General features: G+C 41.9%; 5 protein-coding genes and 1 long non-coding RNA gene across 12 annotated transcripts; 3 read left to right on the plus strand and 3 right to left on the minus strand.

Moving 5' to 3' along the window:
- The first annotated feature begins 48 nt into the window (after positions 1-48).
- On the plus strand, positions 49-1,533 carry LOC108159006 (putative nuclease HARBI1). The gene is made up of 2 exons (XM_017291880.2): positions 49-274; positions 328-1,533. Exons 1-2 carry the CDS (start codon positions 84-86, stop codon positions 1,247-1,249), a joined length of 1,113 nt encoding a protein of 370 aa, XP_017147369.2. The 5' UTR covers positions 49-83; the 3' UTR covers positions 1,250-1,533.
- Positions 1,534-2,580: 1,047 nt separating this feature from the next.
- On the plus strand, positions 2,581-4,288 carry LOC108159005 (proteasomal ubiquitin receptor ADRM1 homolog). 2 transcript variants are annotated; one of them, XM_017291879.2, is made up of 4 exons: positions 2,584-2,677; positions 2,794-3,338; positions 3,400-3,593; positions 3,699-4,288. In XM_017291879.2, the coding sequence occupies exons 2-4, from the start codon at positions 2,815-2,817 to the stop codon at positions 4,133-4,135; spliced, it is 1,155 nt and encodes a 384-aa protein (XP_017147368.1). In that variant the 5' UTR covers positions 2,584-2,677; positions 2,794-2,814; the 3' UTR covers positions 4,136-4,288. The 2 variants fall into 2 exon arrangements, with proteins under 2 accessions (XP_017147367.1, XP_017147368.1); XM_017291878.2 differs by having other exon boundaries at positions 2,581-2,677; positions 3,400-4,288.
- A 954-nt stretch (positions 4,289-5,242) lies between these two features.
- LOC108159004 (protein argonaute-2) lies at positions 5,243-17,357 on the plus strand. Of its 6 annotated transcripts, none has more exons than XM_017291873.2 (8): positions 5,243-5,452; positions 6,029-6,309; positions 8,404-8,565; positions 10,998-11,072; positions 11,843-12,631; positions 12,704-12,926; positions 13,007-14,617; positions 14,685-17,253. In XM_017291873.2, the coding sequence occupies exons 3-8, from the start codon at positions 8,445-8,447 to the stop codon at positions 14,821-14,823; spliced, it is 2,958 nt and encodes a 985-aa protein (XP_017147362.1). In that variant the 5' UTR covers positions 5,243-5,452; positions 6,029-6,309; positions 8,404-8,444; the 3' UTR covers positions 14,824-17,253. The 6 variants fall into 6 exon arrangements, with proteins under 6 accessions (XP_017147362.1, XP_033247163.1, XP_017147364.1 ...); XM_033391272.1 differs by having other exon boundaries at positions 5,243-5,367; XM_017291875.2 differs by lacking the exon at positions 10,998-11,072.
- Positions 7,709-7,981, minus strand: LOC108159008. Its single transcript, XM_017291882.2, has one exon. It carries the CDS (start codon positions 7,953-7,955, stop codon positions 7,773-7,775), a length of 183 nt encoding a protein of 60 aa, XP_017147371.1. The 5' UTR covers positions 7,956-7,981; the 3' UTR covers positions 7,709-7,772.
- LOC108159007 (39S ribosomal protein L53, mitochondrial) lies at positions 7,944-9,031 on the minus strand. Its single transcript, XM_017291881.2, has 3 exons — positions 8,797-9,031; positions 8,211-8,338; positions 7,944-8,152 (listed from the first exon to the last, which is right to left on the minus strand). Exons 1-3 carry the CDS (start codon positions 8,940-8,942, stop codon positions 7,968-7,970), a joined length of 459 nt encoding a protein of 152 aa, XP_017147370.1. The 5' UTR covers positions 8,943-9,031; the 3' UTR covers positions 7,944-7,967.
- A 3,747-nt stretch (positions 17,358-21,104) lies between the features above and the next one.
- LOC117187686 lies at positions 21,105-21,457 on the minus strand. The gene is made up of 2 exons (XR_004472315.1): positions 21,416-21,457; positions 21,105-21,177 (listed from the first exon to the last, which is right to left on the minus strand). It is a non-coding gene; the product is annotated as an uncharacterized LOC117187686 (long non-coding RNA).
- Between the last annotated feature and the right edge of the window lie 4,229 nt (positions 21,458-25,686).

The following is a 25,686-nucleotide window of genomic DNA, read 5'->3' on the forward strand; positions in this document are numbered from 1 at the left end:
TAATTTGCGTTTTGCGTTTTCAACCAAAAAGTTTCGTTTTTAGTTGCTCCCGTTTTCGAAAATATTTGGTATCGATATGTTTCATGTTTCTCATCGTTTCTGACAAACAAAAACAGCTGACCGACCTGGTTGTGGTGCTCCGTAAATTAATAAAAATGCCTTTTATTTTTTCAATTGCTTGCTTTGAAGCAAAACGAAGGCAGAAAGTGCGCGATTTACGAAGATCAAGACATCTTAGATGCAACACCAGCGTACTTAGCCTGTCTGACGAACGGTGAGCAAAAGCAGGCAAATTGAACATTTAAATTGTAATGGTCAGGTTTTCAGGTTTGTGAAGTCATTTCGGATCGACAAACATACCTTCAAAATGATTTTGGAGAAAGTTAAACCGCATCTGCGTGTTACCTCAACGCTATCACACTCTACGCAATTGGCTGCAGTAATGCGATACCTCGCCACTGGCTGCCACCAGTGGGCGGTGGCTAAGGACCACCATATAAATGTTGGAAGAAGTACATTCGGAAAGATTATTCACAGGTTTATTCCCTTGATGCAGAATCTGTTATGTGGTGATGGAATTTCGTTGCATATGGATAATCATCAAGTGCAACAATCCCATGATTATTTCCTTGCGAAATTCCAATTGCCTCGAATTTTTGCCTGTGTGGATGGAACTCACTTCAGAATAGTAAAGCCTGTACAAAACCACTTCGTGTTCTACAATAGCAAAGGATTTTATAGCATGAATGCCATGGTTCTGTGCAACTACAACATGGAGATCTTAGCTATTGATGCCACTCATCCCGGTTCCTGCAATGACTCCTTCATTTGGAACTACTCGTCTGCTAAAGAATATTTGTCCAAGAACCTCAACGATAAATTTGTTTTGGCTGATTCGGGTTACGCTCTAGAGACTTTTGTTCTGACTCCCTATAAGAGCGCCGAAATAGGCACTCATCAGCACAGATTCAACGTAAAGCATGCTGAGGCACGACAAATCATGGGACGCACAATTGGAGAACTCAAAAGCCGATTCCGTTGCTTGCAACGCACTTTGACTTATCAGCCAATATTTTGTTGCCAAATTATAAATGTATGCTGTGCACTTCACAACATTTGCAGAAGACGTAATGTCCCAATCACCGAAACAACAGAAAATGAATTCGAAGAAACTGAATTCGAAGAAACTGAATTCGAAGATACTGGATCATATCTACGCGACGAAATAGCTCTTGCTATTCCTCATTAAAATAATTTTTTTAGACATGTTTTAATTTATTTAAATTTAAGCTGTTTTTCATTACAATTTTAATTTGGCTAAAATTAAGTAGGAGCAACTACTCGTTTCCCCATTTAAAAAATCCCAAACAACTTCGCCATATCCTTCTCCAATTCCCCAATCACATGCTGGGCGTAGCTTGGACTTCTGAACTATTTTTGGTCGCCATTCACAAAACCTCTTACCAATAAATAACCGGTGATTGTATAAGGCTGTTATGCGCTTGAATTAATTTCTTTCCGACGTTCCGATAAAAAAATCTGATGCAGCCCCGTTCCTACCAAACGAAAAATGTTTTTGTATTGGCAAATTTTTTCAAAACCAAAATTTGAGATTGGGTTAAAAAAATTATTGGCCATTTATTTTGCCATCTATTTTCTCCTTTGCAAGATTCGTTTTGTTGAGTAAAATGCCGTTTACTTTTCATTTCGGTGAATAAAATGTTGCGATTTTAAAAACGGAGAAAACCTGAATTTTGCGAAAACGGCACCAGCAATTTTTGCGTTTTCAAAAGTTAATCGGAAAATGGTTGCGAATGTTTAGACTGGAGCCCGCCTGATAAACATTCTTCTTTTGACTGCCTTCATTATTTAATAATTTAGCCGGCTTGATCGCTTGCTGATAGGTCGATGGAAAATTTTGCTGATCTGAAAAATTTAAATTTAAAATCGTACATAACCAAATAAGATATTTAAAATTTAATTTTTTTAAACATATGGGAAAACTTTTTTTTTGAATTTTCGCCCTAAAATTGTACTTACGCGGATCAAAAAATTTGTATTTACCGCGCACCTCCCGCATCCAGTCGATAGCATCGATCGTCGACCTGCTTTCTTCGAAACGGTTATTGGTTCTTTTAGCTCTCTTCAAATCGGTAAAGGCTCTTTTTTTGCTCCCTCTGAATCGGGTATGAATCGGTAGCAACAATGAGTCTCATTCCATACTTTTAAATTATATACTTTAATTAATAACTTGGATCGACACATGTGGATGATTGGAACTGCATTCCCAACCATTGAAAAGGTAAACCCACCGGGAAATGTACGTGTTGTTCATATTCTGCAGCTGAAGCAGATTCAGGATGTTGTTCGGCGAAAATTGGACCTTGGTTGGTGAACCATTCGGACACTCGCAATTATTGGGGAATATTAACACGACACATCCGATATTCTGTAGCGGCCACACTGGTTGCATCACTAACAAATCATTGCTCGTCATGAGACGTTATCCAGTTTAAATAAAGGGGGCTTAAGGGGGCTAAGTTAATTTTTTCATCGGTATATTTATAAATTTATTGCTTCTATCGATAAAGACATCGATTGTAAGTTGCATCACCAACAAATTATTGCTCGTCATTGACAGGAGACTTTAAATTTAATTTATCACAATATATATCCCGTAAGTATGTCGGAAAACAAGCGAAGTCTTACTTTGGCCTGATGCTACCGGAACATATAGACAATGAAGCAACATTAAATATTATTATGACCTAATTCTATATGTGTACATTGTAGCTCTCGAGAAGCTCCCGCATCATGTTTGGCAGACAGAGTGGACTTGGCAGTTCCAGCAACAGCAGTAATTTGGTGGAGTTTCGTGCTGGACGCATGAACATGGTGGGCAAAATGGTACACCCCGACTCGCGCAAGGGTTCGGTCTACATGACCCAATCCGACGATGGCCTGATGCACTTCTGCTGGAAGGATCGCACCTCCGGCAAGGTCGAGGATGATTTGATTGTCTTTCCCGATGACTTTGAGTACAAGCGCGTCGAGCAATGCAAAACCGGACGCGTTTATGTGCTCAAGTTCAAGTCTTCGACTCGTCGAATGTTCTTCTGGATGCAGGAGCCGAAGACCGACAAGGACGAGGAGCACTGCCGTCGCATTAACGAGCTCCTCAACAATCCGCCCTCGGCCCATCAGCGTGGCGGGGCAGGAGGCAGCAATGAAGGCGATTTGCAGTACATGCTGAACAACATGTCGCAGCAGCAGCTGATGCAGCTCTTCGGCGGTGTGGGCCAAATGGGAGGCCTAAGCTCTTTGCTGGGCCAAATGAAGTGAGTTTTTATTACTGCTCTCTGTTTCCATATGATAAGAACACCACTTCTATCCTTATAGCTCGCGCACACCGTCGTCCCGTAACACCTCGTCGTCGGGAGGCGCCTCGGCGCTGCAAACGCCCGAGAACATCAGTGTGCCCCGCACTCCCACCGCACCCAAGGGCTCCAAGTCGGGCAGCAGCCGTAGCAATCTGAATTCGCAGAGCGACACCGCTGGCAGTGCCAGCTCGTCCATTGATGCCGATGCCTCCGGTAAGAACTCAACCACATCAACTACGACAGCATCAGAAACGACTGGAGCCTATGCCAATCCATTCCAAGCGTATTTATCCAATCTCTCCCCCGAACATGGCGCAGGGCGTTCTTTGAACATCGACCTATCGACGGCCCTCTCGGGCGCGGAAGCCATCAATCAGCTTATTGCCGATCCGGAGCGCGTTAAGTCACTGATTGTGCACCTGCCCGAGTCGGAGGATGCGGATGAAGATCGCAAGCAGCAGATTAAGGATCACATTACATCCCCACAGTTCCAGCAGGCCCTAGCCCAGTTCTCCAATGCCCTGCAATCGGCCCAATTGGGTCCGGTGGTGAAGCAGTTTGAGCTCTCCAATGATGCCGTAGCAGCCGCCTATTCCGGCAACCTGGAGGACTTTGTGAATGCCCTGCAGAAGAGTCTTCCCGCTGGCACCACCATGGGCGGAGAGAAGGAGGCGACCGAGAAGAAAGCCGAGCCCGAGGCCGCCAAGGACGACAATCCCGAGCCCGTCGAGAAGCAGGAGGAGAAACAGAAATAGCATTCACTTGTGTAGCAAAGCAATAACACGCAAGCAAAGCAAACGCGTTTAAAACAAATAGTTTTTGCACATTTTTAAAAGTATTTTCGTTCTGAATAAATTGGCATGGCAAGAAGCTAACTACCAGAGATATGGCACACATCTGAACTTCAATATTCGATTTGTCTCTTATTTATATGATTTATGCGAGCATTTTCATGTTTTGAAGCCCCAAGGTCGTTTCCCCCCCTGAACGAAACGATACGGATTGCTTGTATGTATTGGGCTTGTATGGTTGTCCCTGTCTGGCCCCAGTCGAGCACATATAGGCATACTGTTTTGAGGCAGTTTAGAGTCGGCACACAAATACATTTGCACAGCAGCAAACGCAACAGCGACGACGCTCCACTATGGTCCAAACGACCACTTTTGTTGGCAAAACAAAACAAGATACATACATAGTGAATAACAAGTATTGAGCATGTTTTTAACAAAAAACTGTTTAAATAAACAAAATTCTATTAGCACTGTGGCCTAAAAAACTTTGAAGCGGAGCCTCTACTTTTGTCTCCGACAGTCTTTCTATGCTAAAATGTTTCCGTTTTGATTGATCCATTATCTTTGCGTAATCTTTACTGAGACCTTTTATCGAGAAGCAGGTCTAACGCCTCGGTGGGTGAGATAAGTCTCGGCTTTCCGAGCCTTGCGAATAAATTTAGCCTTCTCTGGGCATAAAGATACAACCTTAAAGTAAATGCGAGGTCGTATTTGCCCCGTCTACATCACAAAACACTTAGTACAAACCGGACTGATTAAAATTCATCACAAAAATTATATCAGTTATTGGTTTTTTTAAATTTATAAGAGCAACAGCTGGGTTGCACCACCGATTTTGCGAATGTGGCTCCATCTATGGAAATCCATCTGGTACCCAGCTTTGATGGCCATTCCATTTTTCTAATGCTGAGTGATCAGGTTTTTTATTTAACTTTTAAAAATTAAGTTTTTTGCCAACAAAAGTAGTTGCTGGGCCCATAGTGCGCTCGTGTGTGCCGTGCTTCTGCTCTCTCTCTCTCGACGACAATATTTATTCAATTCCAAAACGGGCATGCATAAGTTGTATCTGCTGCAAATCGCGCGCGCGTTAGTTGTACTTTTGGCTGATTCTCACATAACATAACGATCTCATCCAATAAAAAAAGCACAAATCTCCGACAGACGATTTCCAATCGAATATTCTCCTTGTGTTCCAAGTAATTGCCAATTTTTGCAATTTTCTCGCATTGCGTTTTGCGTCGATTTGTTGGTGCTTTCATTTTGCAGAAACTCTGTGTTTATGTGAGTGTGCTGGTGTTATTAAGTGTATGTGTGTGTGTGTGTGTGTGTTAGTGTTTGTGGATTGCGTCTGTATTTTTTTTCCAACTCTGACTGGATTGTTGGGAAAGCTTTTCCCTCCAAAGTACTTGCGGCAATAACAAAATGCAAAAAACAACAATAGATAGAGAGATACAGAGAGAGAGAGAGAGAGCCAAGGCAGCACACACATTCGCAACCTTTGACTCATACGCTCGCAACCACACTCTCATTCGCGAATAAAGCTTGCAAAAAAGTAACTGAATAAAAATACACTACAACCATAGCGTAGGTATCGAGAAAAAAGTGTGTTGTCGAATAAACAAAAAAAAAAGCTTAAAAAATTCGCAATTTTGTCGCTGTATCTGCCTCTACTCTGCCTTCGTGTGTGTGTGTGTGTGTGTGTGTGTGTGTGTGTGTGTGTGTGTGTGTGTGTGTGTACGTGTTCAACGATCTGGCAACACCAACAACAACAGCAGCCACGAAAGAAATTGCGTTGCGGCGGCAGGCAACGCAACCGTGTTTCCTGCACTTACATATATTTCTTGTTTTTAACCAAAGAATCGTCCCCCACTGCTGTCCCCAGGAGCACCAAGAGCCTGAATTAATCAGAGTTAAGACGTGTCAATCTTTGACGGAGTGGAAAAAAAGCAGGCCGACGGCCATTCATTCAGCAAACAACCAGTAAACGCTTTTAATGAGTGCCCTTCCAAGAAAAGTCATAAGCTGCTGTCTCCAACAAGAAAATCGTCAACGAAAACTAGCTTCGATTTGTCGCTGATTGGCTGATAGGGGGCGAGCAAGAGCAAGTCCCTTCAAGTCAGCTGCAATTTTGCGATAAGGTGAGTAAACATTGGCCCCTTTGCCTGTGCCGGCATCAACAACCACCCACACAGCACACCCCACACTAGAAAGTATCCTGGAATCGGACGCACTGAGGAGAAATCGAGTGTTCCAGAACAGCTGCAGGAACTTCTGGTCGCCCACGATTCGTTTTGCACAAAAAAATGGATGCAGGGGCATAAAAATAAACATAAATGGCGCCTGAGCATATGCTATGGGAGATTTCAAGAGCACACTGTTGTGCGAGCAGGACCACTAGTGCTACTAGTATGTGTCGGTCATGGGACAGACATGCTCATGTCCCGGAGAACAGAGCGCTCAAGCTTCCGTTTCTGTTTATGTTTTGGGCAGAAAGGTCGCCGTAGACCATGTACTTACTTATGTATGCATATTCTCAGGGAAAGTATGTGTATTCTGCCCACTAATAAAATGTATTGTATTGAAGGACAGTCCGCGTCCAAATGGCACCTGTATTGGTATGTGTCTCATCCAATTTAGAAGGGTTGTTTTGCCCCCTCCCCGCCAACAGCTACTTTCACTCTCCTTACCCTACGCTACCAAATTACGTCAGCACATCGAAAGACAAAAGTCAATTGCCATACTCCCATAGGGACGGGCCAGGTCGGGTCGCGATGGGAGTTTGATTTTCAATATGGCCGACAAAACAGTTAATGGCAAGAAGCTTTCAGCTTGACATTGAACTTGGCAGACAGTTACAACTAGCAGTCAGTGTTACACTCTTAATAACCCTTACATTAAAGGCTGTGCTGTGTTTTTCATGTGCTCCGGCTACCAGTTGACAGCTCAGCTTCAAAGAAACTTTCACCAGGTTTGCAGCTGCCACACTCCAACAGATTGTCTTGCTGCATTTTTGGCTGTACATAGTTGTTGCCCAAACACTTGCACACACACATAGATACAGAGCCCGCCATTTTAAAACTTTACCCCAAAAGCTTCGACAGTATTCTCAGTTCGTTGGTTTCCTATTTTTCCTGCGTGGGAGTGAAGAAACCACAAAGGGAGACTTCGAAAACGAAATGGAACTCCATCTTAACAGCTGTCTTGAGTTGTTGGGGATAAGAGCTTTTGTCTGTACCCAGTGCTCTCCTTTGTGGCCCTGTTGCATTTTGTGCTCAAAAAACTGTCTGCTTGACTTCCTCTCGAGGCCCCAATTATTATCGACTCCACTCCTCCGCCCATTTTAATTATAAGCTCCGGATGCCAGGCAGGCGACTGGCTGGACTCCAACTCTCATCTGCTGACATCAGCAGCAGGAGCAGATGATTTTCCGGTTTGCCAGAGTCCAAAACTGGTTTATGAAACCACCGACCCGCCACAGCGGTCGTTGGAGCTGCCCTTTCGTTTAGTTATTCCCGAAAATACAATACAGTGGAGTTGTACATGTTAAGGCTTAAGTTTTTTTAATGTACGTGTGAAGAATTTCAATTTCGGGACTAACAGTTCAGAAGTCGACTGGCTTGATGGTGATAAACCGCGAGAGAATAAAAGCCACCAGTATGGTGGCACAGACGAAGCAAAAGGCGAACGTGTAAAAGCTCTCCTCGGTGAAGATGTCGGAAAATGCGGGTATATCCTGGTAGATCTGCTCGATTACAGCCAGGGTGCCTTTGTGCTTCTTTACCATGATGAAAGGCTTTTATTTCTTCTTCAACGCCTTCTTGCTGTCGCCGCCCAGCTTCTGTTTCTCTGCCTTGGTCAGTACCTTGTTGGTCACCTCCTCGGGTGGGGCCAAGCTGGAGACGTGTTTGTTGCAAAGCTCCAGTAACTCGAGGGTGTTCAGGTTGCCACTGTTGAAGCGGATCTCCTTTACTTTAGCTTGTTCTGCAGAAAAAAGCGGGACATTACAGATAACTGGGCGAAAATAGTGCGATATGATTACCTTGCGCCGAATCAATGAGGGCAAATTTTATCGAAGCCGCCTGACGGTCACACACAATATCCGACTTGACCACGCACTTGGGATTTGTCTGGATCACCTTGGGTGTGGAGAGCAGGAAGAAGAATTCGCTGCAATATGTAAGAAATGGATGTTAGGCAATTAGTATATCGATTTTCTGCAATTCCCGTTTCAGCTGTCCATCAACGCCTCAAACTGACGCCGACACCGACCAAAATGTCAACGGAGCGCGAGCTGGCTCCTGGTGGGCCAGCTCAGCTCCTGACGCACACGCTGCCGTTGACATTTCCCGATCTCCAGATCAACACCACCGTGGGCATCATTGGAAAGGTCTACGGTAAGTTTTCATTCGCCTCATCCTCACCCTCACCCTCACCCTTGGTAGTAAATTAATCGGTTTTTGTGTAATAGTTCACTGCACTTTTTGGTTTACTTTTGTTTCCTCATGCACTTTTGTTTCGAGAAAATTTTTCCATTTACTGACCGAAATGAGACCACACCACGAACTGCGCATGTTTCATAATCGATAAATGAAAAGCGCTTTTCCCCAGATTTCCCTCCCACTCACCGGGTAGACTTGACATTTTCCGCAAACGGATCAAATTGGACTGTGATGCGTTTGACGCCTTTTAGGTTGATGCTTTTCAGCTGCTTTCCGATGGCCGAAACAATGCCACCCGAACGTCGAAGAGTGCCACTAAATGGCACCGACATTTTAAGAAATTGGTTGAATTGCAAAACAGAATTAACAATAATTACGAGCGACGTAATATACACGCTGAAAAACAGCTGATAGCGATAACGAATATTTACCTATCGAATTCATGGCAGCATCTTACAGCACTGGAATGCTGGAGAGCAACCCTGAACTGCATACACTGCAAACGCAATGACGACTCGTATCGACGTCCTGCTCGCACCCATTCTGTTTAGCCGGAGTGCTTTGCCCTCATTTAAGTGTGGTTAAGAGTGTACAGCATGCGTCACGCTCACACGTCGCGAGTACGATTTTTGTGTGGACGGTGTGGTGCCTGCTGGGAAAATCTGAAGAAAATTGCATTTTTTGCATAATGCGCGACGTGAAAAGCTAACAAAAGTTGTGGAAAATCAAAATTCGATAGTCTGGCCACAGTTTGTGCATAATTTCGGGCAGCGCGAACGTGTTTGGTGCACAAAAACCACGTCTCGAAAATATCAGATCAGAATTATACGTGCACACATTTTTGCTGCCATATTAAACGCATACAACAGCGTTTTATTGCTGTATAGAGCAGAGCCAGAGCGGAGCGGAGCACCAGGGCAGAGCATAGCCCAGAGCCCAGAGACCACACACTAACACTCACGAGCGAGATATGCGAGAATAAAGAAGAATTTTTCTTAGTTGTATTACAAAAGCATTAGGATACACATATGTATATAAGTGTATATATACATGCATATGTGTGTACATAGGAGTGTACATATAAACTAAACGAAAGCTGTGCCTACATTTGTGTTCTTTTCCAATACTAAACTTACAAAACAAACAACAACAACCACAATAATAATATAAATAAACTAATGTTAATGCAAGCAAAGAGCCAACAGATCTTCAAAACCAGTCTGTGCTCATTCCAATACATATATACGTATATATATAAATAATTATATATATATAGATATTATATATAACTACGCCTACGCCACGCCCACGCGCAACAACAACAACATGGAGAATCAACCAAACGAATAAAACTTTAAACTAATTTAAAGTGTGATAAGCAAAAGGCTGAAATCTAAAAACAAAACAAAAAAACTATGAATAATTAGTAGAAACCAAAAGCAACAAGCAACATCAACAACAATCAATTACATATACACCAAAACACAAGACATCCAAACACGAGCCAACAACAACCTTTTTATACATTAATTAAACTATTTTTCTTAAATAAAACTTAACTTAGTGCAAGAAAATGTATCCAGTCGGTCAACGTAAGTTCAGGGCGATCGCCAAAGCAAAATAATCAAAGACTCGATACCCAGACTAAAAATTGTGCTGCCATCGCTCCCCCCTGACAGTACATACAATATATACCATACAGCACCCACTAATCAAGTTTTTGATGTTCTACGACCACTCCAAAAGCTCTACACAAGGCGACACGTGCGTGGAGAGCTGAAATTGCGCAAAAATTGGGTCAACGACCGTCGCGACGCAATAGTTGGTTTGGTTTCCTATTGGGGGGGGGTTGCTTGGCTCTGGTCTGCTCGACAGATGCTCGGCCGGATGTACGCCTCAAGAAAACCTCTCCAATTGCGTCGTAACGAAAACCGATGTGGCAGAGCTTGCCGCCTATGCAACTCCTTCCTGTAGAACATCAAAAATAAACCCACTCGAAGAAGAGGGACTTTATAGGTGCATTAACTAATAACGAAATGGTGGCTAACCACAGACCGACGACATACACCCCCATACGATGGTGACTGATTTGGTGGGGGTGAAGCGGGGGAGACATTTGGCAGCAAGACGCACAACCAGACACATTTACCATTATATATTGTATACTATTTATAGATGACGATACAAAATTGTAACTAAAATGTTATTAATCGCACTCTAATTTCATTTTCTTTTCTCGCCTCTTGTTTCGGTTATCTCATCATTTCACATTTGGTATTTTGATTGGATCTTACTTACCAAACAAAAAAACAAAAAACAATCATTGGCCATCACATTTTTTATTTGATTTATTTTTTCGTTTATTTGATTACATTTTCTTTTTATAGAGTCACAGTGGACCCCCTCGCCCACGCGGGCTCAGAGTCCCTCTCAGGCGCAGACTAGCTTCGAAACGCTCACATGTAAATTTCTCTCCAACAAAAATTACCAACTAAAATTTACTAATTACTAAAAGTGTTATACAATTTGATTAATTCGAAAGCTACAAACTGTTTGTGTTTATGTGTTCTTTAGTTGATGTTCTTTAAACGATTCTACAACACTACTAACCTAACCCTTAAAGCCCAACACAAAATTAATTTTGTATAGCAATGTTACTAACGAATAACAAAGTTGTTATTTTCCGTTGTTTTTTTTCCGTTACGTGTAAATGTATACTTTTTGTATGGATATGGAAAGTGCACTTAAAGTACAACACAACCCTACACTGAGATTAAAAAAAAACCCCACCACTTAAGTTTTATTTCCGGGGCATGCTTTGTTGTTGCTTTGTTTACATTTTATGCTGGTTTCACTGTTCGATGGAGAATCTCCTTGGAATTAAACGGTATATAAGCAGTCGCGAGCAGTCTGGCAAGCAGTGCACTTGTAACACTAGTTGCGTCTCCTTTTAACTAGTTGATTTTTATATGAAACTGATAATAATAAAATCATCGTTAGCAACGGTTATGATGATGTCACACTTGCCACACTTCAGTGTTGCACAAAATAAAAAGTTTACCAATATTTCTGAGATTCCATTATCCTATGCATGTGAAAACTGTCTTTTACACGCTGACGTTAGTTAGTGGCTAGTTTTGTTTTGTTTTCTCGAATTTTGTTCCGTTTCTGTACCTGTATACTATTCGAAATCAATGTGAGAGATGAATGTAACACGAAATTGGCCTTGCAGCACCACCAGCGCCGGGTTCTTCGGTCAATCCCACCGCTGTAACCAGCCCAAGTGCCCAGAATGTGGCAGCTGGGGGCGCCACTGTGGGTGCGACGGCCTCATCAGCAGCCTCCCAGGTGGCGTCCACCCTGGGAACCACAACCGGGACTGTGACTGCTGCGATTGCCACCGCTACTCCGACCACCAATCCGGATATGCCCGTCTTCACATGTCCGCGTCGCCCCAATCTGGGACGCGAGGGCAGGCCGATCGTACTTCGAGCCAATCACTTTCAGGTGACGATGCCTCGCGGCTATGTGCATCATTACGATATCAACATACAGCCGGACAAGTGTCCGCGCAAGGTGAATCGCGAGATTATCGAGACCATGGTGCAGGCCTACAGCAAGATCTTTGGCGTTCTGAAACCGGTATTCGACGGACGCAACAATCTGTACACCCGCGATCCTCTGCCGATCGGTAACGAGCGCCTCGAGCTGGAGGTGACACTGCCCGGCGAGGGCAAGGACCGCATCTTTCGCGTGACGATCAAGTGGCAGGCCCAGGTCTCGTTATTCAACCTGGAGGAGGCTCTGGAGGGTCGCACGCGTCAAATACCCTACGACGCCATCCTTGCCCTGGACGTGGTCATGCGTCATCTGCCGAGCATGACCTATACGCCAGTCGGACGGAGCTTTTTCAGCTCGCCGGATGGCTACTATCATCCTCTGGGTGGTGGACGTGAGGTCTGGTTCGGTTTCCATCAAAGCGTGAGGCCCTCGCAATGGAAAATGATGCTGAACATTGATGGTACGTCGCGGTCCCCCGCTTTCTCCCTCTCTCTCTTTTCTTGCTAATCTCTGCGGTTCTTCCCCTTTTCAGTCTCGGCCACTGCTTTCTACAAGGCTCAACCCGTGATTGACTTTATGTGCGAGGTGCTGGATATACGCGACATCATGGAGCAGCGCAAGCCGCTCACAGACTCGCAGCGGGTCAAGTTCACCAAGGAGATCAAGGGACTCAAGATTGAGATCACGCACTGTGGCCAGATGCGGCGCAAGTATCGTGTCTGCAATGTAACCCGCCGACCGGCTCAAATGCAATCGTGAGTTAAAACGAAATCAGGGAATGCAGACTGCAGACTGCGGACAGTATCTTACGCTTCTGGTTCTTTCTCTTCGACAGATTCCCACTGCAGTTGGAGAATGGTCAAACTGTGGAGTGCACTGTGGCCAAGTATTTCCTGGACAAGTATCGAATGAAGTTGCGCTACCCCCATCTGCCGTGCCTGCAGGTGGGACAGGAGCACAAGCACACCTATCTGCCGCTCGAGGTGTGCAACATTGTGGCTGGCCAGCGATGCATCAAAAAGCTCACCGATATGCAGACATCGACGATGATCAAGGCCACTGCACGCTCGGCACCGGATCGCGAGCGTGAGATCAACAATCTGGTGAAGCGTGCGGACTTTAACAACGACTCGTATGTCCAGGAGTTCGGTCTGGCCATCTCCAATTCGATGATGGAGGTGAGGGGACGAGTGCTACCGCCGCCCAAGCTTCAGTATGGGGGACGTGTGTCCACTGGCATCACCGGGCAGCAGTTGTTTCCGCCCCAGAATAAGGTGAGCCTTGCCTCGCCCAACCAAGGTGTCTGGGACATGCGCGGCAAGCAGTTCTTCACGGGCGTGGAGATCAGGATCTGGGCCATTGCCTGCTTTGCCCCGCAGCGAACAGTGCGCGAGGATGCCTTGAGGAACTTCACCCAGCAGCTGCAGAAGATCTCAAACGACGCCGGTATGCCGATAATAGGCCAGCCCTGCTTCTGCAAATATGCTACGGGGCCGGATCAAGTGGAGCCGATGTTCCGATACCTGAAAATCACCTTCCCGGGGCTGCAGCTCGTCGTTGTTGTGCTGCCCGGCAAGACCCCGGTCTATGCGGAGGTCAAGCGCGTGGGCGACACCGTCTTGGGCATGGCCACCCAGTGTGTGCAGGCGAAGAACGTGAACAAGACATCGCCCCAGACGCTGTCCAATCTGTGTCTGAAGATAAACGTCAAGCTGGGCGGCATCAATTCGATTCTGGTGCCCTCCATCCGGCCCAAGGTCTTTAACGAGCCCGTTATCTTCCTGGGAGCTGACGTCACACACCCACCAGCCGGCGATAACAAGAAGCCATCGATTGCCGCTGTTGTTGGTTCAATGGACGCCCATCCGTCACGATATGCGGCCACTGTGCGAGTACAGCAACACCGCCAGGAGATCATCCAGGAGCTGAGCAGCATGGTGCGCGAGCTACTGATTATGTTCTACAAGTCGACGGGTGGCTACAAGCCCCACCGAATCATCCTGTACCGGGACGGCGTCTCCGAGGGACAGTTCCCGCATGTGCTGCAGCACGAGTTGACCGCCATAAGGGAGGCGTGCATCAAGCTAGAGCCCGAATACAGGCCAGGCATCACATTCATCGTTGTCCAGAAGCGCCATCATACGCGACTCTTCTGCGCCGAGAAGAAGGAGCAGAGCGGCAAGTCTGGCAATATACCGGCCGGCACCACCGTCGATGTGGGCATCACGCATCCAACCGAATTTGATTTCTATCTGTGCAGTCATCAGGGCATTCAAGGCACCAGCCGTCCCTCGCACTATCACGTGCTCTGGGATGACAATCACTTTGACTCCGACGAGCTTCAGTGCCTCACGTATCAGCTGTGCCACACCTATGTGAGGTGCACGCGCTCCGTCAGTATACCAGCTCCAGCCTACTATGCCCACTTGGTGGCTTTTCGTGCAAGGTGAGATGAAAATCCCCTATAGCGTGTGGCTAATTCTCTATTCTCTTCCCCCTACCTATGCCATCAGGTATCATCTGGTGGAGAAGGAGCACGACTCCGGCGAGGGCTCACACCAGAGCGGATGCTCAGAGGATCGGACACCGGGAGCCATGGCCAGAGCCATCACGGTCCATGCAGACACGAAGAAGGTCATGTACTTTGCCTAAAAAGTAGCCAAATTACCAAACCACAAACCCCAACAAAGTAACCCCAAGAAAACCACAACAAAAATCAAAAATTAAAAATCAACTTCGAAATTCAATTCGAATAAGCAAAGAGAGATGGAGATAGAGTACCTCCCCACCTCCCCAGTAAGCCTCCCAAATCCCTCCTCAAATCAGAAAAGCCAAGCAAAGAGAAAGTTTTACGTTTAAGTTTAGAAAGTGAGAAAGTTTAAGGAGTATATAAGGAATATCTTGCATGCATTAGTTTTAGGGCAAAACGACACAACAAAAACCCACAGCAAACACTCAAACACACACACACAGAGATCGACTCAAGGAGGACTACAAAAACGTGAAAATCGAGACACGACACCGTGAAGAATTGATTATAGACATAGGGAATAGGGGATCGGGAAGGAAATCGAATGTTAATGCACAACAAAATGTGAAAATTCTCAACAGAAGCATAGCAAACAAAGCGAAAAGGCGAAAGGCTAAAAAAAAAAATGGAAAACCATTTTAACAAAAACTAAACTTAAAGGGAACAAAACTACGAACGCAACACCAAAAGCCAAGCAGCAGCATTAATTATCTATCATCAAACTTACTACAAGAACACCACGAGAGAGAGACACAACTTTTGTAAATGTGGGGGGGAAACCAATTAAAAATACAATAAATTGTATAATATATTTTTACAAATAACGAATTGAAGACAAAAGGGGGGGATGGAACGGATGGAATGAACATTTGAATAAGAATGAATGAACGCATACGACCAAAGGTTTTTAGTATACAAAAACGAATGAAAAACAAAGCACACAAAAAACAATTGAATATGTTTGCTGATCGACGACTCACACAACATACAACACACAAAAACCGCAATAAAACACCACACCACACCACACAACAACAAATTAAAACTCTGATTCTCTGTACTGTGAACGAAGACCACCACCAAAATGAAAATAAAGATAAAGATGAACATTTAAGGGAAAACTAAACACCAATAAGTGGGGCACTCGACTCGACAAAGGCATTAAAGCGCTGAAACACAACATAGAAAATACGAAACGAAAATGAATAAAATACTTCAATAACTAAAGTGCAGATTAAACTGAAAACATTTAATAGTTTGTAAGATTTGGCTCTACCAAAAAAACAAAGGAAAGAAGACGGACCGGACGGATATGATATATATATATATATATATATATATATATGGAGAGAGAGAGAGAGAGAGAGAGAGAGAGAGAGAGAGAGAGCGGCATAACGATAAATCCAATTTCTACAAGGGACAAAACGTATGGTATAAACAATTGCTATTAATATTTACATAGATTTATGACCATCAACAAATACACTGTACTAATTATAATTTTTTTAAAGAATCGGGGAAATAACCAACCAATACGAATGCGATACCGGAAATACTTAAGCATATACATACATACGATACATCAATTATACATACATATATGTGTATATATATAATTTGTTCAAAAGTGCAAATAATATGCTGATATTTTGTGTTAGTCTTTAGTTAATCTTTTTTTATGCTCAGCGAGACACTCCCATACCGCCAACGCCCGTAAAACACACACGAACTCTGAGTCCCACAGGCATATCACTCAAATGTCCAATCCACCCTTTATTTATGTACCTTAACCCGTAAGCTTAACTTAACGATATTTAATTGTATTTAATATTTTAAATTTTTTTTAAAGCAAAACCATTATTTGTTATTTCCTCGCGTCGCTGGGGCGAGAGCATCAATGTAATTTCGTATTAAAAATTAACTTTAGCCAAGTGGTGTACGGGTAATATAGAGCAAGGAAACCAACTCCTTCCCACTGCACTGTGTGGGTGGCAACAACATTTCAATATTTTACAAAGTAGTTTTAATTTGCCATTAATTAAATACAAAAAAAGAAACAAAACACAACAAACAAACGACAAGAGAAAAATGAAATATGGAAAGATGAATAATACATATTCTATATCGACGACACAGTTCAAGTTAACATTATAATGATTTTTCATTAAAATGCTATGCAGGAGGAGAGCCATCTCTCGCCGTCCCTCCTGCACCAGCACCTTATTTATACTTATACTTATACTTATGTATGTATGCTATGTACGAGTACAACCCACGCAAACCCCAACACAATCATCAAATTAGGCTTAGTTTTGCCAGTCGCATAAATGATGTGAGAATTGTAAAATTCAAAAGATACATATATATATATTATATACATTAATTTGCATATATACATTTATAAAACTCTTACAAATTAGTCTGTAATCTTCAGAGCAAAATCACATTTCTGATCTGATCTGATTTCTTTTAATTCAATTGTAATTTGACCGCCGTTTCTATTTGTTCTTTGTAGTCACGTTTCAACACAAGGGATTAAAATTTTAAATTTATTTCTAAATGTTTACTTAAAGTAGAGTGTTTATTACCCATCATGCCCAAGCGGAATCCAATCCTATTTTTAAGCAAAACATAAACGAACACAATGCAAAAAGAAGGGATCGAGGTTCATACATTTACGATTTTCTTGTCTAGGTTTAAGCAAAAACAGAAGCAGAAGCTGAAGAGTGAAAGTGTGCCCGACAATGACAATGAATGCATCTCGTAGTTCTATAATGATCTGATCCTTAAATTCAGCAATAATTTACTTTCACCGAGAGACAGAATTGATTGATTAGCAAGTCCAAAACCTTTAACTAATTGCTTAACGGAACATTTATGGAGACCAGAGACCGCCCCTCATACCACGCAAGAAAACGGCCAATAACTATCCAGACAAGGGACAAGTCCCAACATACTTGTATCTACGTAGTTTTAGGTGTATCTTTTACGACATTTAAATGTAGATGATCAGATCCTAGTGTACACTACGGACTTCCCTTTTCAAGCAATACACACACACACATACAACAATTTAACGGTTTCTTCAGTGTGGCAGCTATCGAAGATAGAAGAAGAGAGGAGAGAGGTTGAAGAATAATAGGAAACAGACTTAGAAGAACAGTGTGGAACGTCCTATATCTTAAGTTCTACGCATAAGTCGGGGAGAAAATACAGAAAGACAATTTAAATTACCATCTAATCTGTCAAAATTTAATTGAGCTTTATACTAAAAACAAACGACACGCATATTAATGGGATGGAATATCTACATAGATGGGTATAGGATCGGATCGATCGTATTGTTTCTACATATATTACTTATAAATGTGCCGTTTATAGATGTCTACAATTATATACAACATGAATACATATATATATATATATATATATATATATATATATATATATATATATATACATACATATATATAGGGATAAAATCAGAACAAAATCGAAGCTAGAACAGCAATTTGCACAACTCTTCCTAAAGGAAATAAAAGTATATAGCAAGTCTAACATACAATACAAGACAAAATCAATTTGCCACAATTACCAATTAGCCAGAGAAATCCAGAAATGATAAGGACTAAAAACACCAAGCAATTATATATCTCTAAATAATGTATCTTATATGTGTGTGTGTGTACTCTATACTCTTCCAATCAGTCCTCAGTCCACCCACACCATAACACACACGCACGCACGCACACACTCTCAATGAATCAGAGATAATAAACATTAGCTGAAATTCGACTAGAAAAAATCGTACATACATAATCCATACTTACATACATACATAAATATATATATATATATATATTTATTTATATACGCGTAACCAATCTTCGATAAATGAGATCATCATCTGACAACATCCCTCAAAAATTACTTTAAAAATCAACCAAAATGCCGGGTAACTAATCAATAAATAAAATACATAATATTAGTTGTAATCTAAGCTGAATAAACAAAATACAATACATACATCGGCAAAAATAAAATAAAGAAGTTAATTGAGCAACGTAAATATGGGAAATCTGTAACTTTGGTGATCTTTTTAATTGTTATTAGGAAAAAAAAAAAACGAAAACAGCAAGTAATCAAGTTCAATGAATACAAATCAAACAAGTTCTAAATGTGACTTTAAATATACATAAAATACATATTATATTATATTATTTAAAAAAAAAAAACCAGAGATGAACAAAAACCAAACCTGATTCAGTTGAAATGCAAATTCAATAGCAATGCAATTTAGGATCTTTTTCGATACAAATCTTCAGGAGTCTAACAATTAGTTCTTAAGCGCTTCGACTCGATACAGAATACCATTCAAAGCAAAACAAAAAACAACAAATGCAATTAAGTTAATTACCAAACACAATTATATATACATATGTATAATATATATGTATGTTTTATACGAAAAAAATTACAATTATTTTTAGCAAGTTTTTGCGACTTTATTCAAATTTTATTTCGTTTCGAGACATTGGCCAATAAAATAAAAAGCGAGTTTTTAATTTGCGTTTAATTAAGGAAAACAAACAAAGCATATACACTCTTCATTTCTGTTCAATAAAAATATATTTAACTAAGATTTCGAAATGAATTCTTCATTCTTTTTGGAAGAAAATAATATATTCGAAGCCTTGCGAAGGCCGTTGCCTCCAGCTGACGCTGGATCTCCTGCTTCGGTGCAGCATCCTATCCTGCCATCATAGGGCTGATGACGATGTCCATTCAGGCACTTAGGAATACAAAATTCTATTAGATTTAAAGAAATGTCTGCAAGGCAGATGACCCCTTGATTCCATATTTTGGGTGGCTAAAATATGTTTTAAAATGAGCTATGTGTGATATTAGATTTGTGGTAAAAGTGGGTGTGTGTAACGTCCAGAAGGAATCGTTTCCGACCCCAAAAAGTATATATATTCTTGATCAGCATCAATAGCCGAGTCGATTGAGCCATGTCTGTCTGTCTGTCCGTCCGTCCGTCCGTCTGTCCGACCCTATTAGCGCCTAGTGCTCAAAGACTATAAGAGCTAGAGCAACGATGTTTTGGATTCAGACTTCTGTGATATGTCACTGCTACAAGAATATTTCAAAACTTCGCCCCGCCCACTTCCGCCCCCACAAAGGACGTAAATCTGTGGCATCCACAATTTTAAAGATACGAGAAAACCAAAAACGCAGAATCGTAGAAAATTACCATATCTTTCAGATCTGAATTGGATCGTATCATTATTAAAGCCAGCATCAAGAAAATAATTTCATTTTTTCTCGCCCTGTCTCTCTCTAACACACGTAGCATAGCCGGATTTGATTAGCGTAAAACATTAGCGCCTAGATCTCAGAGACTATAAAAGCTAGAGCAACCAAATTTGGTATCCACACTCCTGAGATATCGGACCTTGACGAGTTTGTTTCAAAATTTCGCCACACCCCCTTCCGCCCCGCAAAGAACGAAAATCTGGGGGTATCCACAAATCTCAGAGACCATTAACGCTAGAGTAACCAAATTTGGTATCCGTACTCCTGTTAGATCTCACTATAAAACATATATCTCAGAATTTTGCCCCACCCCCTTCCGCCCCCACAAAGAACGAAAATCTGTTGCATCCACAATAGTGCAGATTCGAGAAAACTAAAAACGCACAATCATAGAGAATGACCATATCTATCCGGTTGCTGAATCTGGATTAGATCGGATCATTTTTATAGCCAAAAGGAACACATCAATTTGCAGTGGCTACGCAACGCCCGACGTCACGCTCAGACTGATTTTCTGTCTCTCTTGCACGCACTCTTTGTCGCGTCGCTTAATATTATCTCACAACTCACAACGTTCCCCCTCGTTTGTAATGTTTTTGAAAAAATTAATAAATAGCTTTAAAAACGTGTCCTGGAAACCACAAACTTCCTTGCTTTATTAACAATGAATCAATCTATGCACAAACAATTGTTTCATATAAATCGGTAAGTTGGTTAAAAAGATATAGCGGTCTGACTTTGGAAAATTGTTGAACCTATTCAGTTGAGCGGCACTGTAAGTATACAATAAATATATAACACAAAACCCACCCTTGTCTGCTATCTTGCAAAAGCAGAGAGAGAGAGACAGAGAGACACCAGCTGCGGCTGCGCTGTCGGCTGACGTATTTTTGTTGTACTCAGAAGCAAGCGCATACAAAATCTCACACATGCAGCGACAGCCGATATATCTCTCTCGCTCTTGCAAGGCAGACCAGCGGCGGCGCGACTGCGCTGCTTCGAAGTCATTTTCGCAAATGGCGGCGCTGCCAATTGCTATAAAAAGGCGAGCACAGTCGAAGCCACGCGGCTTTATTTTTATTTTTTGAACTGTAAACATCTACTCTTCTAAACCTAGTGCGCAGGGAGTCAGCACCGTGCGCACCATGGCACCCCAGAACCTCCGCAACCACACTTCTTGGAGAGTTATTGAACCTCCGCAACCACACTTTTTGGAGCGTAATTGAACCTCCGCAACCACACTTTTTGGAGCGTAATCGAACCTCCACAACCACACTTCTTGGAGCGTAATCGAACCTCCGCAACCACACTTTTTGGAGCGTAATCGAACCTCCGCAACCACACTTCTTGGAGCGTAATTGAACCTCCGCAACCACACTCTTTGGAGCGTAATCGAACCTCCGCAACCACACTTCTCGGAGCGTAATTGAACCTCCGCAACGAATCTTCTCGGGGGCATGGCTTTTGATTCTATTAGTCGGTTTAAATTGTTTAAAACTAAATTATTTAAAAGCTAATTTAAACATCGATTAAATAAACCCTCGGCGGGGATGATGCAGGCACAAGTGCTGTCGGCCACCCCGACGGAGGGCAGGCCGTGCTCCTTGCGCATGGCCAGGAGGTCCTTGTTGGAGAGTGTCTCCAGTTTCGAGAGCTCCGACATTTCCGCACAAAAACAAAACAAAAATCTAGAGCTGACGACCGACTTCTCTGAAAACCTGAAAACCAAATAATGCTCCCAATCGCGTCTCGCCTGGAGTATTGTCATCTTGTGATGTGTTCGACTGATCGAACAAAACTGTGAAAAGTGCTTTATTGTGTTTGTACTTTTAGAATAATACATTTTACAAAATTGATTCTTTTGCAAGTTTCAATCAGCCTTTTCAGGCAACTGGCTTGGGAATCTGATTCGGTTATTTTATGGGGGCTGAATTTAATCTTTGCCAAATAACTTACGAATTCATCCAAGCGATTGGTGAACGTTTTATTGGCATGGCAGTATGTATTGTTCAATACATCGAAACCATCGTTGATACTTTTTAAAAACATGCTTTTAACAACATCAGCAAACATTTGAATGCCTGTGCTGACCGTGCTTGAAAATATGTTGACCGCCAAATTGGTTTTCATGTAATCAAATCCTTTCGGATTGATGTGCTGTTCTGTAAGCTTAGGTGCCAAACGAAAAGAATTTAATGAATCGACTTCATAAAACTTCGATAACTTTCCATGTCGCTTTTCCGACTGGTGTAATTAGATCGTGTTTCAAGAAGTTATTTTTATGTACGTAATGGCACACAGACCCAGGTCTACGTAACCAATTGCTCGGTCAACATTGGCAAGATAACATATTTCTGGTTGGATGATCATTTCATCAAAAATTAGTGCACAATTTCTGTGACTCTCATCCATTTTTTGTACAAGTTTCTTCAACTTTTCAATATGTTCGCCTTGAAAGCCAGGCTCAAATACTTGGAGCGGCAGCGAAGCACTACATTGTTTTTCTTCATGAGCCCTGTTCGGGCTCGTTGATTTAAGTTGAGAAATTTCTTTCTCTAGATCGTTTATTTTTTGTACATATTTTTCATTTTGGATAGTGAATGCGTGCAATTTTGCATGCAAATTTTTAATTTCCTTTTTTTGGGAAATATTTTCCTTATTTAGGGCTTTGAATTTCTTTTCCAGAGATTCAAAGCCGGATTCATCTGGAAAATATGTATCTTCATTGTGCTTGATATCAATATTATCTATTGATTGATCTATGTAAGTCTTTTCAATATTATCTATTGATAGATCGGCGGTAACCGCCAGTTACAGCATGTAATGGCAATGGAAGCCTTGGTCGCGAGATTATAAAAGCAGGGAATGCGCGACGCCATATAACTTTCGCCCATTTCACTCTTTATCACTGTTGTTTACTCTCAGATATTGCACTTATTTTTAATCATTACACTTTTCGCGATAAAAACAAATAAAACGAACCGCTCAAATTCGCTTCTAGCTCTTGCTTAAGCCTGTTGTGTTTTTTTCTTGCTCATGCATTCTCCGCCCTTTGCCTAAATATCATACAACATTGTTCTGACTTTGTTTTGATATATCATCGCATCTCTTTAATTTGATTCTACTTTGTGTTAATCACCAGTGTTTTGTTTGTAAACACGTGTTTAATACATATAAATTCAATATACGCAACGTAACGCATCGGACTCGTGCAGGCAATTTGTTATTGTTTTTTGCCCAGTCTGCTTTTCGTGGTCCCTCGGAAAGCAATATTTGTTTCTCGTCTTATTCCTGAGGCTACAACGGAGGATGTTAAACAACATCTTTCCTCTAAACTAAGGGCTCGCGCACACTATAGCTGAAAGCGGAGCTGAAATCGGCGCTGAAATTGGAGCTGAAAGCTCACTTGATCTGAGAGCTTTTTCCAGGCAGAATCAGCTTGCAGGTGCGTACATTGTCGGCTGATCTGATTGCTGAAAGCTGAAAGCCATTGCCTCCCTTTGTCTCCTCAAGTGGCATCAAAAGTTATCATTATAATTATTATTATTATATTGTTAATTAATTACTTCACAGCACGTACAGTAGCCAGACGGAAGTTTTCTTCGTTTTTTTTTTATTCCGTGTATTTCAACCACATTTCCGTTATGTATTGTATTCGTATTACTTTTATTTTACGAATTATTATTAAATTTCTCAATTATTCATTATGTTGTATAATAATAAACATTGTGATGTTTTTCTAGCGTTTACTGTACTTGGGGACATAGTATATTATATTTATTATTGACATATGAAAATGGTAAATAATACAACTTTTTTGCCCAATTTATCGCCTTCCAGAAATTATAGAAATAAAACTATTATTCAAATATTTTTAATAATCCCGCTTATTCCCCAGCGCTGGGTTAACCATAATTTCGCTTAACAATGTTTCGCAGCCCATTTACGATCACTTATGAACCAATACACTTGAACAACATCAGCAATCAGCTTGCTGAAAAAACAAACATGCTTGATCGATCAAACTAAGCTGAGCTGATTTCAGCGAGCTTTTTCAGCTTTCAGCTCAGCTCAGTCTGCAATGTGCGCACTTGCACCGGTGCAGTGTGTTTGTTTTTTCAGAGCTTATAAATCAGCTATCAGCTCCGCTTTCAGCTCCGATTTCAGCTACAGTGTGCGCGATCACTTATGAACCAATACACTTGAACAAAATCAGCAATCAGCTTGCTGAAAAAACAAACATGCTTGATCGATCAAACTAAGCTGAGCTGATTTCAGCGAGCTTTTTCAGCTTTCAGCTCAGCTCAGTCTGCAATGTGCGCACTTGCACCGGTGCAGTGTGTTTGTTTTTTCAGAGCTTATAAATCAGCTATCAGCTCCGATTTCAGCTCCGCTTTCAGCTATAGTGTGCGCGAGCCCTAAGGGTGTTTTAGCGTTCATCCAGCGTTGGTCCAAGGAGTTTGACGACCCGTACGTTACGAAAAAACTGTACATCTCGTTAGTACGTCCTATATTGGAGTATTGTTCTATGTGTGGAGCCCGCAGTATAAAGAGCAGCAGGCTGTTATTGAATCCGTGCAAAAGCAATTTTTAATTTTTGCCCTTCGGAACTTTAACTGGGACTCGGGTAGAATCTTGCCAGCCTACCGGTCTATGCTAAATCTTATTGACCTGCCGTCATTGCACAAGCTCCTTCTCGGGACTGTTGACTCCCAAACTCTCTTGGGTCAGATTGACTTGGCTCCATCTAGACCTCCCCGTACTTTTAGGCCTATCCGTCTACCCATATGTAGGTCTAATTATGCTGATCATGAACCTTTTAGGGTTTTATGCCATAATCCCCTGAACTGTCTCTTCAACTAATTGCTTGCAATATAGCGAAGAGCGAGCTGGCAGAGAGCGTTTAGCAGGGCAAGCAAGCGCAAAGCTTTAACGAACAAATGAGTGACATAGACATAAGTAACAAACAAAATAAGCGGCTGAGGGCATGCTTTGGCAAGCAGCTAATCGGCTGGGTTCTGCTCCGAACAATTTTAAAAAGCTTAAATCCTGATACGGTGCTTTTACAGCCGAGGAACTTTCCAGCCATGGCTTCACATACATAGGTAGATACTATGAACAATGAGAGAGATCTTAAAATTGAAATTTTGAAGGTGTTATTTGCTCGTACCATCCAACGAGCTTGACGCATCTCGCCAGGAGGTCCTATTTTTTGTTCGCCACCTAGGTAGGGACAAAAGTGACGTGGCTAAGAGATAGCTAAAAGATAATATTAAAATAATAAAATAAAATATATTAAAATAATAAACATATGTGAACACACATATAGATAGGTACACAGAGGCAAGGCACACTAATCATATGCCTAAATATGTCTAAAATAAGCCAATCTGAGACAAAGTCATTAGCTATGTTTCAAATCAGTTTAGAAAAAAAAATGTTTATGGTAGTTAAATGAAATAGGGTATAAAGATGTCCATACTCTTAGCGGATACCTGTTGACCAGCAACAATGACTTTACATTACATAACACTTGAATACCCTCCACGAAAATTATGATTCTTGAAGAATTGTAGCGTAGTTCAGGAGAAAGATATAGTAGGGAGGGATAGGATGAATCTACAAGAATAATTTACAACCAGTTCTATTTGTCGCCGTTTCCCTCAAGG

The sequence above is a fragment of the Drosophila miranda genome, chromosome 3, assembly GCF_003369915.1.
Source record: "Drosophila miranda strain MSH22 chromosome 3, D.miranda_PacBio2.1, whole genome shotgun sequence".
NCBI classification, from domain to species: Eukaryota; Metazoa; Arthropoda; class Insecta; order Diptera; family Drosophilidae; genus Drosophila; species Drosophila miranda.

What these genes read in the sequence shown, in the direction of transcription:
- LOC108159004 (XM_017291873.2), top strand. Translation starts at nt 8,445, where the DNA reads ATGTCAACGGAGCGCGAGCTGGCTCCTGGTGGGCCAGCTCAGCTCCTG. An exon ending in CATCATTGGAAAGGTCTACG is followed by an intron (nt 8,566 to 10,997) that starts GTAAGTTTTCAT and finishes TTCTTTTTATAG; the next exon opens with AGTCACAGTGGACCCCCTCG. An exon ending in CGACCGGCTCAAATGCAATC is followed by an intron (nt 12,927 to 13,006) that starts GTGAGTTAAAAC and finishes TCTCTTCGACAG; the next exon opens with ATTCCCACTGCAGTTGGAGA.
- LOC108159008 (XM_017291882.2), bottom strand. Translation starts at nt 7,955, where the DNA reads ATGGTAAAGAAGCACAAAGGCACCCTGGCTGTAATCGAGCAGATCTAC.
- LOC108159005 (XM_017291878.2), top strand. Translation starts at nt 2,815, where the DNA reads ATGTTTGGCAGACAGAGTGGACTTGGCAGTTCCAGCAACAGCAGTAAT. An exon ending in TCTTTGCTGGGCCAAATGAA is followed by an intron (nt 3,339 to 3,399) that starts GTGAGTTTTTAT and finishes CTATCCTTATAG; the next exon opens with CTCGCGCACACCGTCGTCCC.
- LOC108159006 (XM_017291880.2), top strand. Translation starts at nt 84, where the DNA reads ATGTTTCTCATCGTTTCTGACAAACAAAAACAGCTGACCGACCTGGTT. An exon ending in CTTAGCCTGTCTGACGAACG is followed by an intron (nt 275 to 327) that starts GTGAGCAAAAGC and finishes TCAGGTTTTCAG; the next exon opens with GTTTGTGAAGTCATTTCGGA.
- LOC108159007 (XM_017291881.2), bottom strand. Translation starts at nt 8,942, where the DNA reads ATGTCGGTGCCATTTAGTGGCACTCTTCGACGTTCGGGTGGCATTGTT. An exon ending in GAAAATGTCAAGTCTACCCG is followed by an intron (nt 8,339 to 8,796) that starts GTGAGTGGGAGG and finishes TACATATTGCAG; the next exon opens with CGAATTCTTCTTCCTGCTCT. An exon ending in CCTCATTGATTCGGCGCAAG is followed by an intron (nt 8,153 to 8,210) that starts GTAATCATATCG and finishes TTTTTTCTGCAG; the next exon opens with AACAAGCTAAAGTAAAGGAG.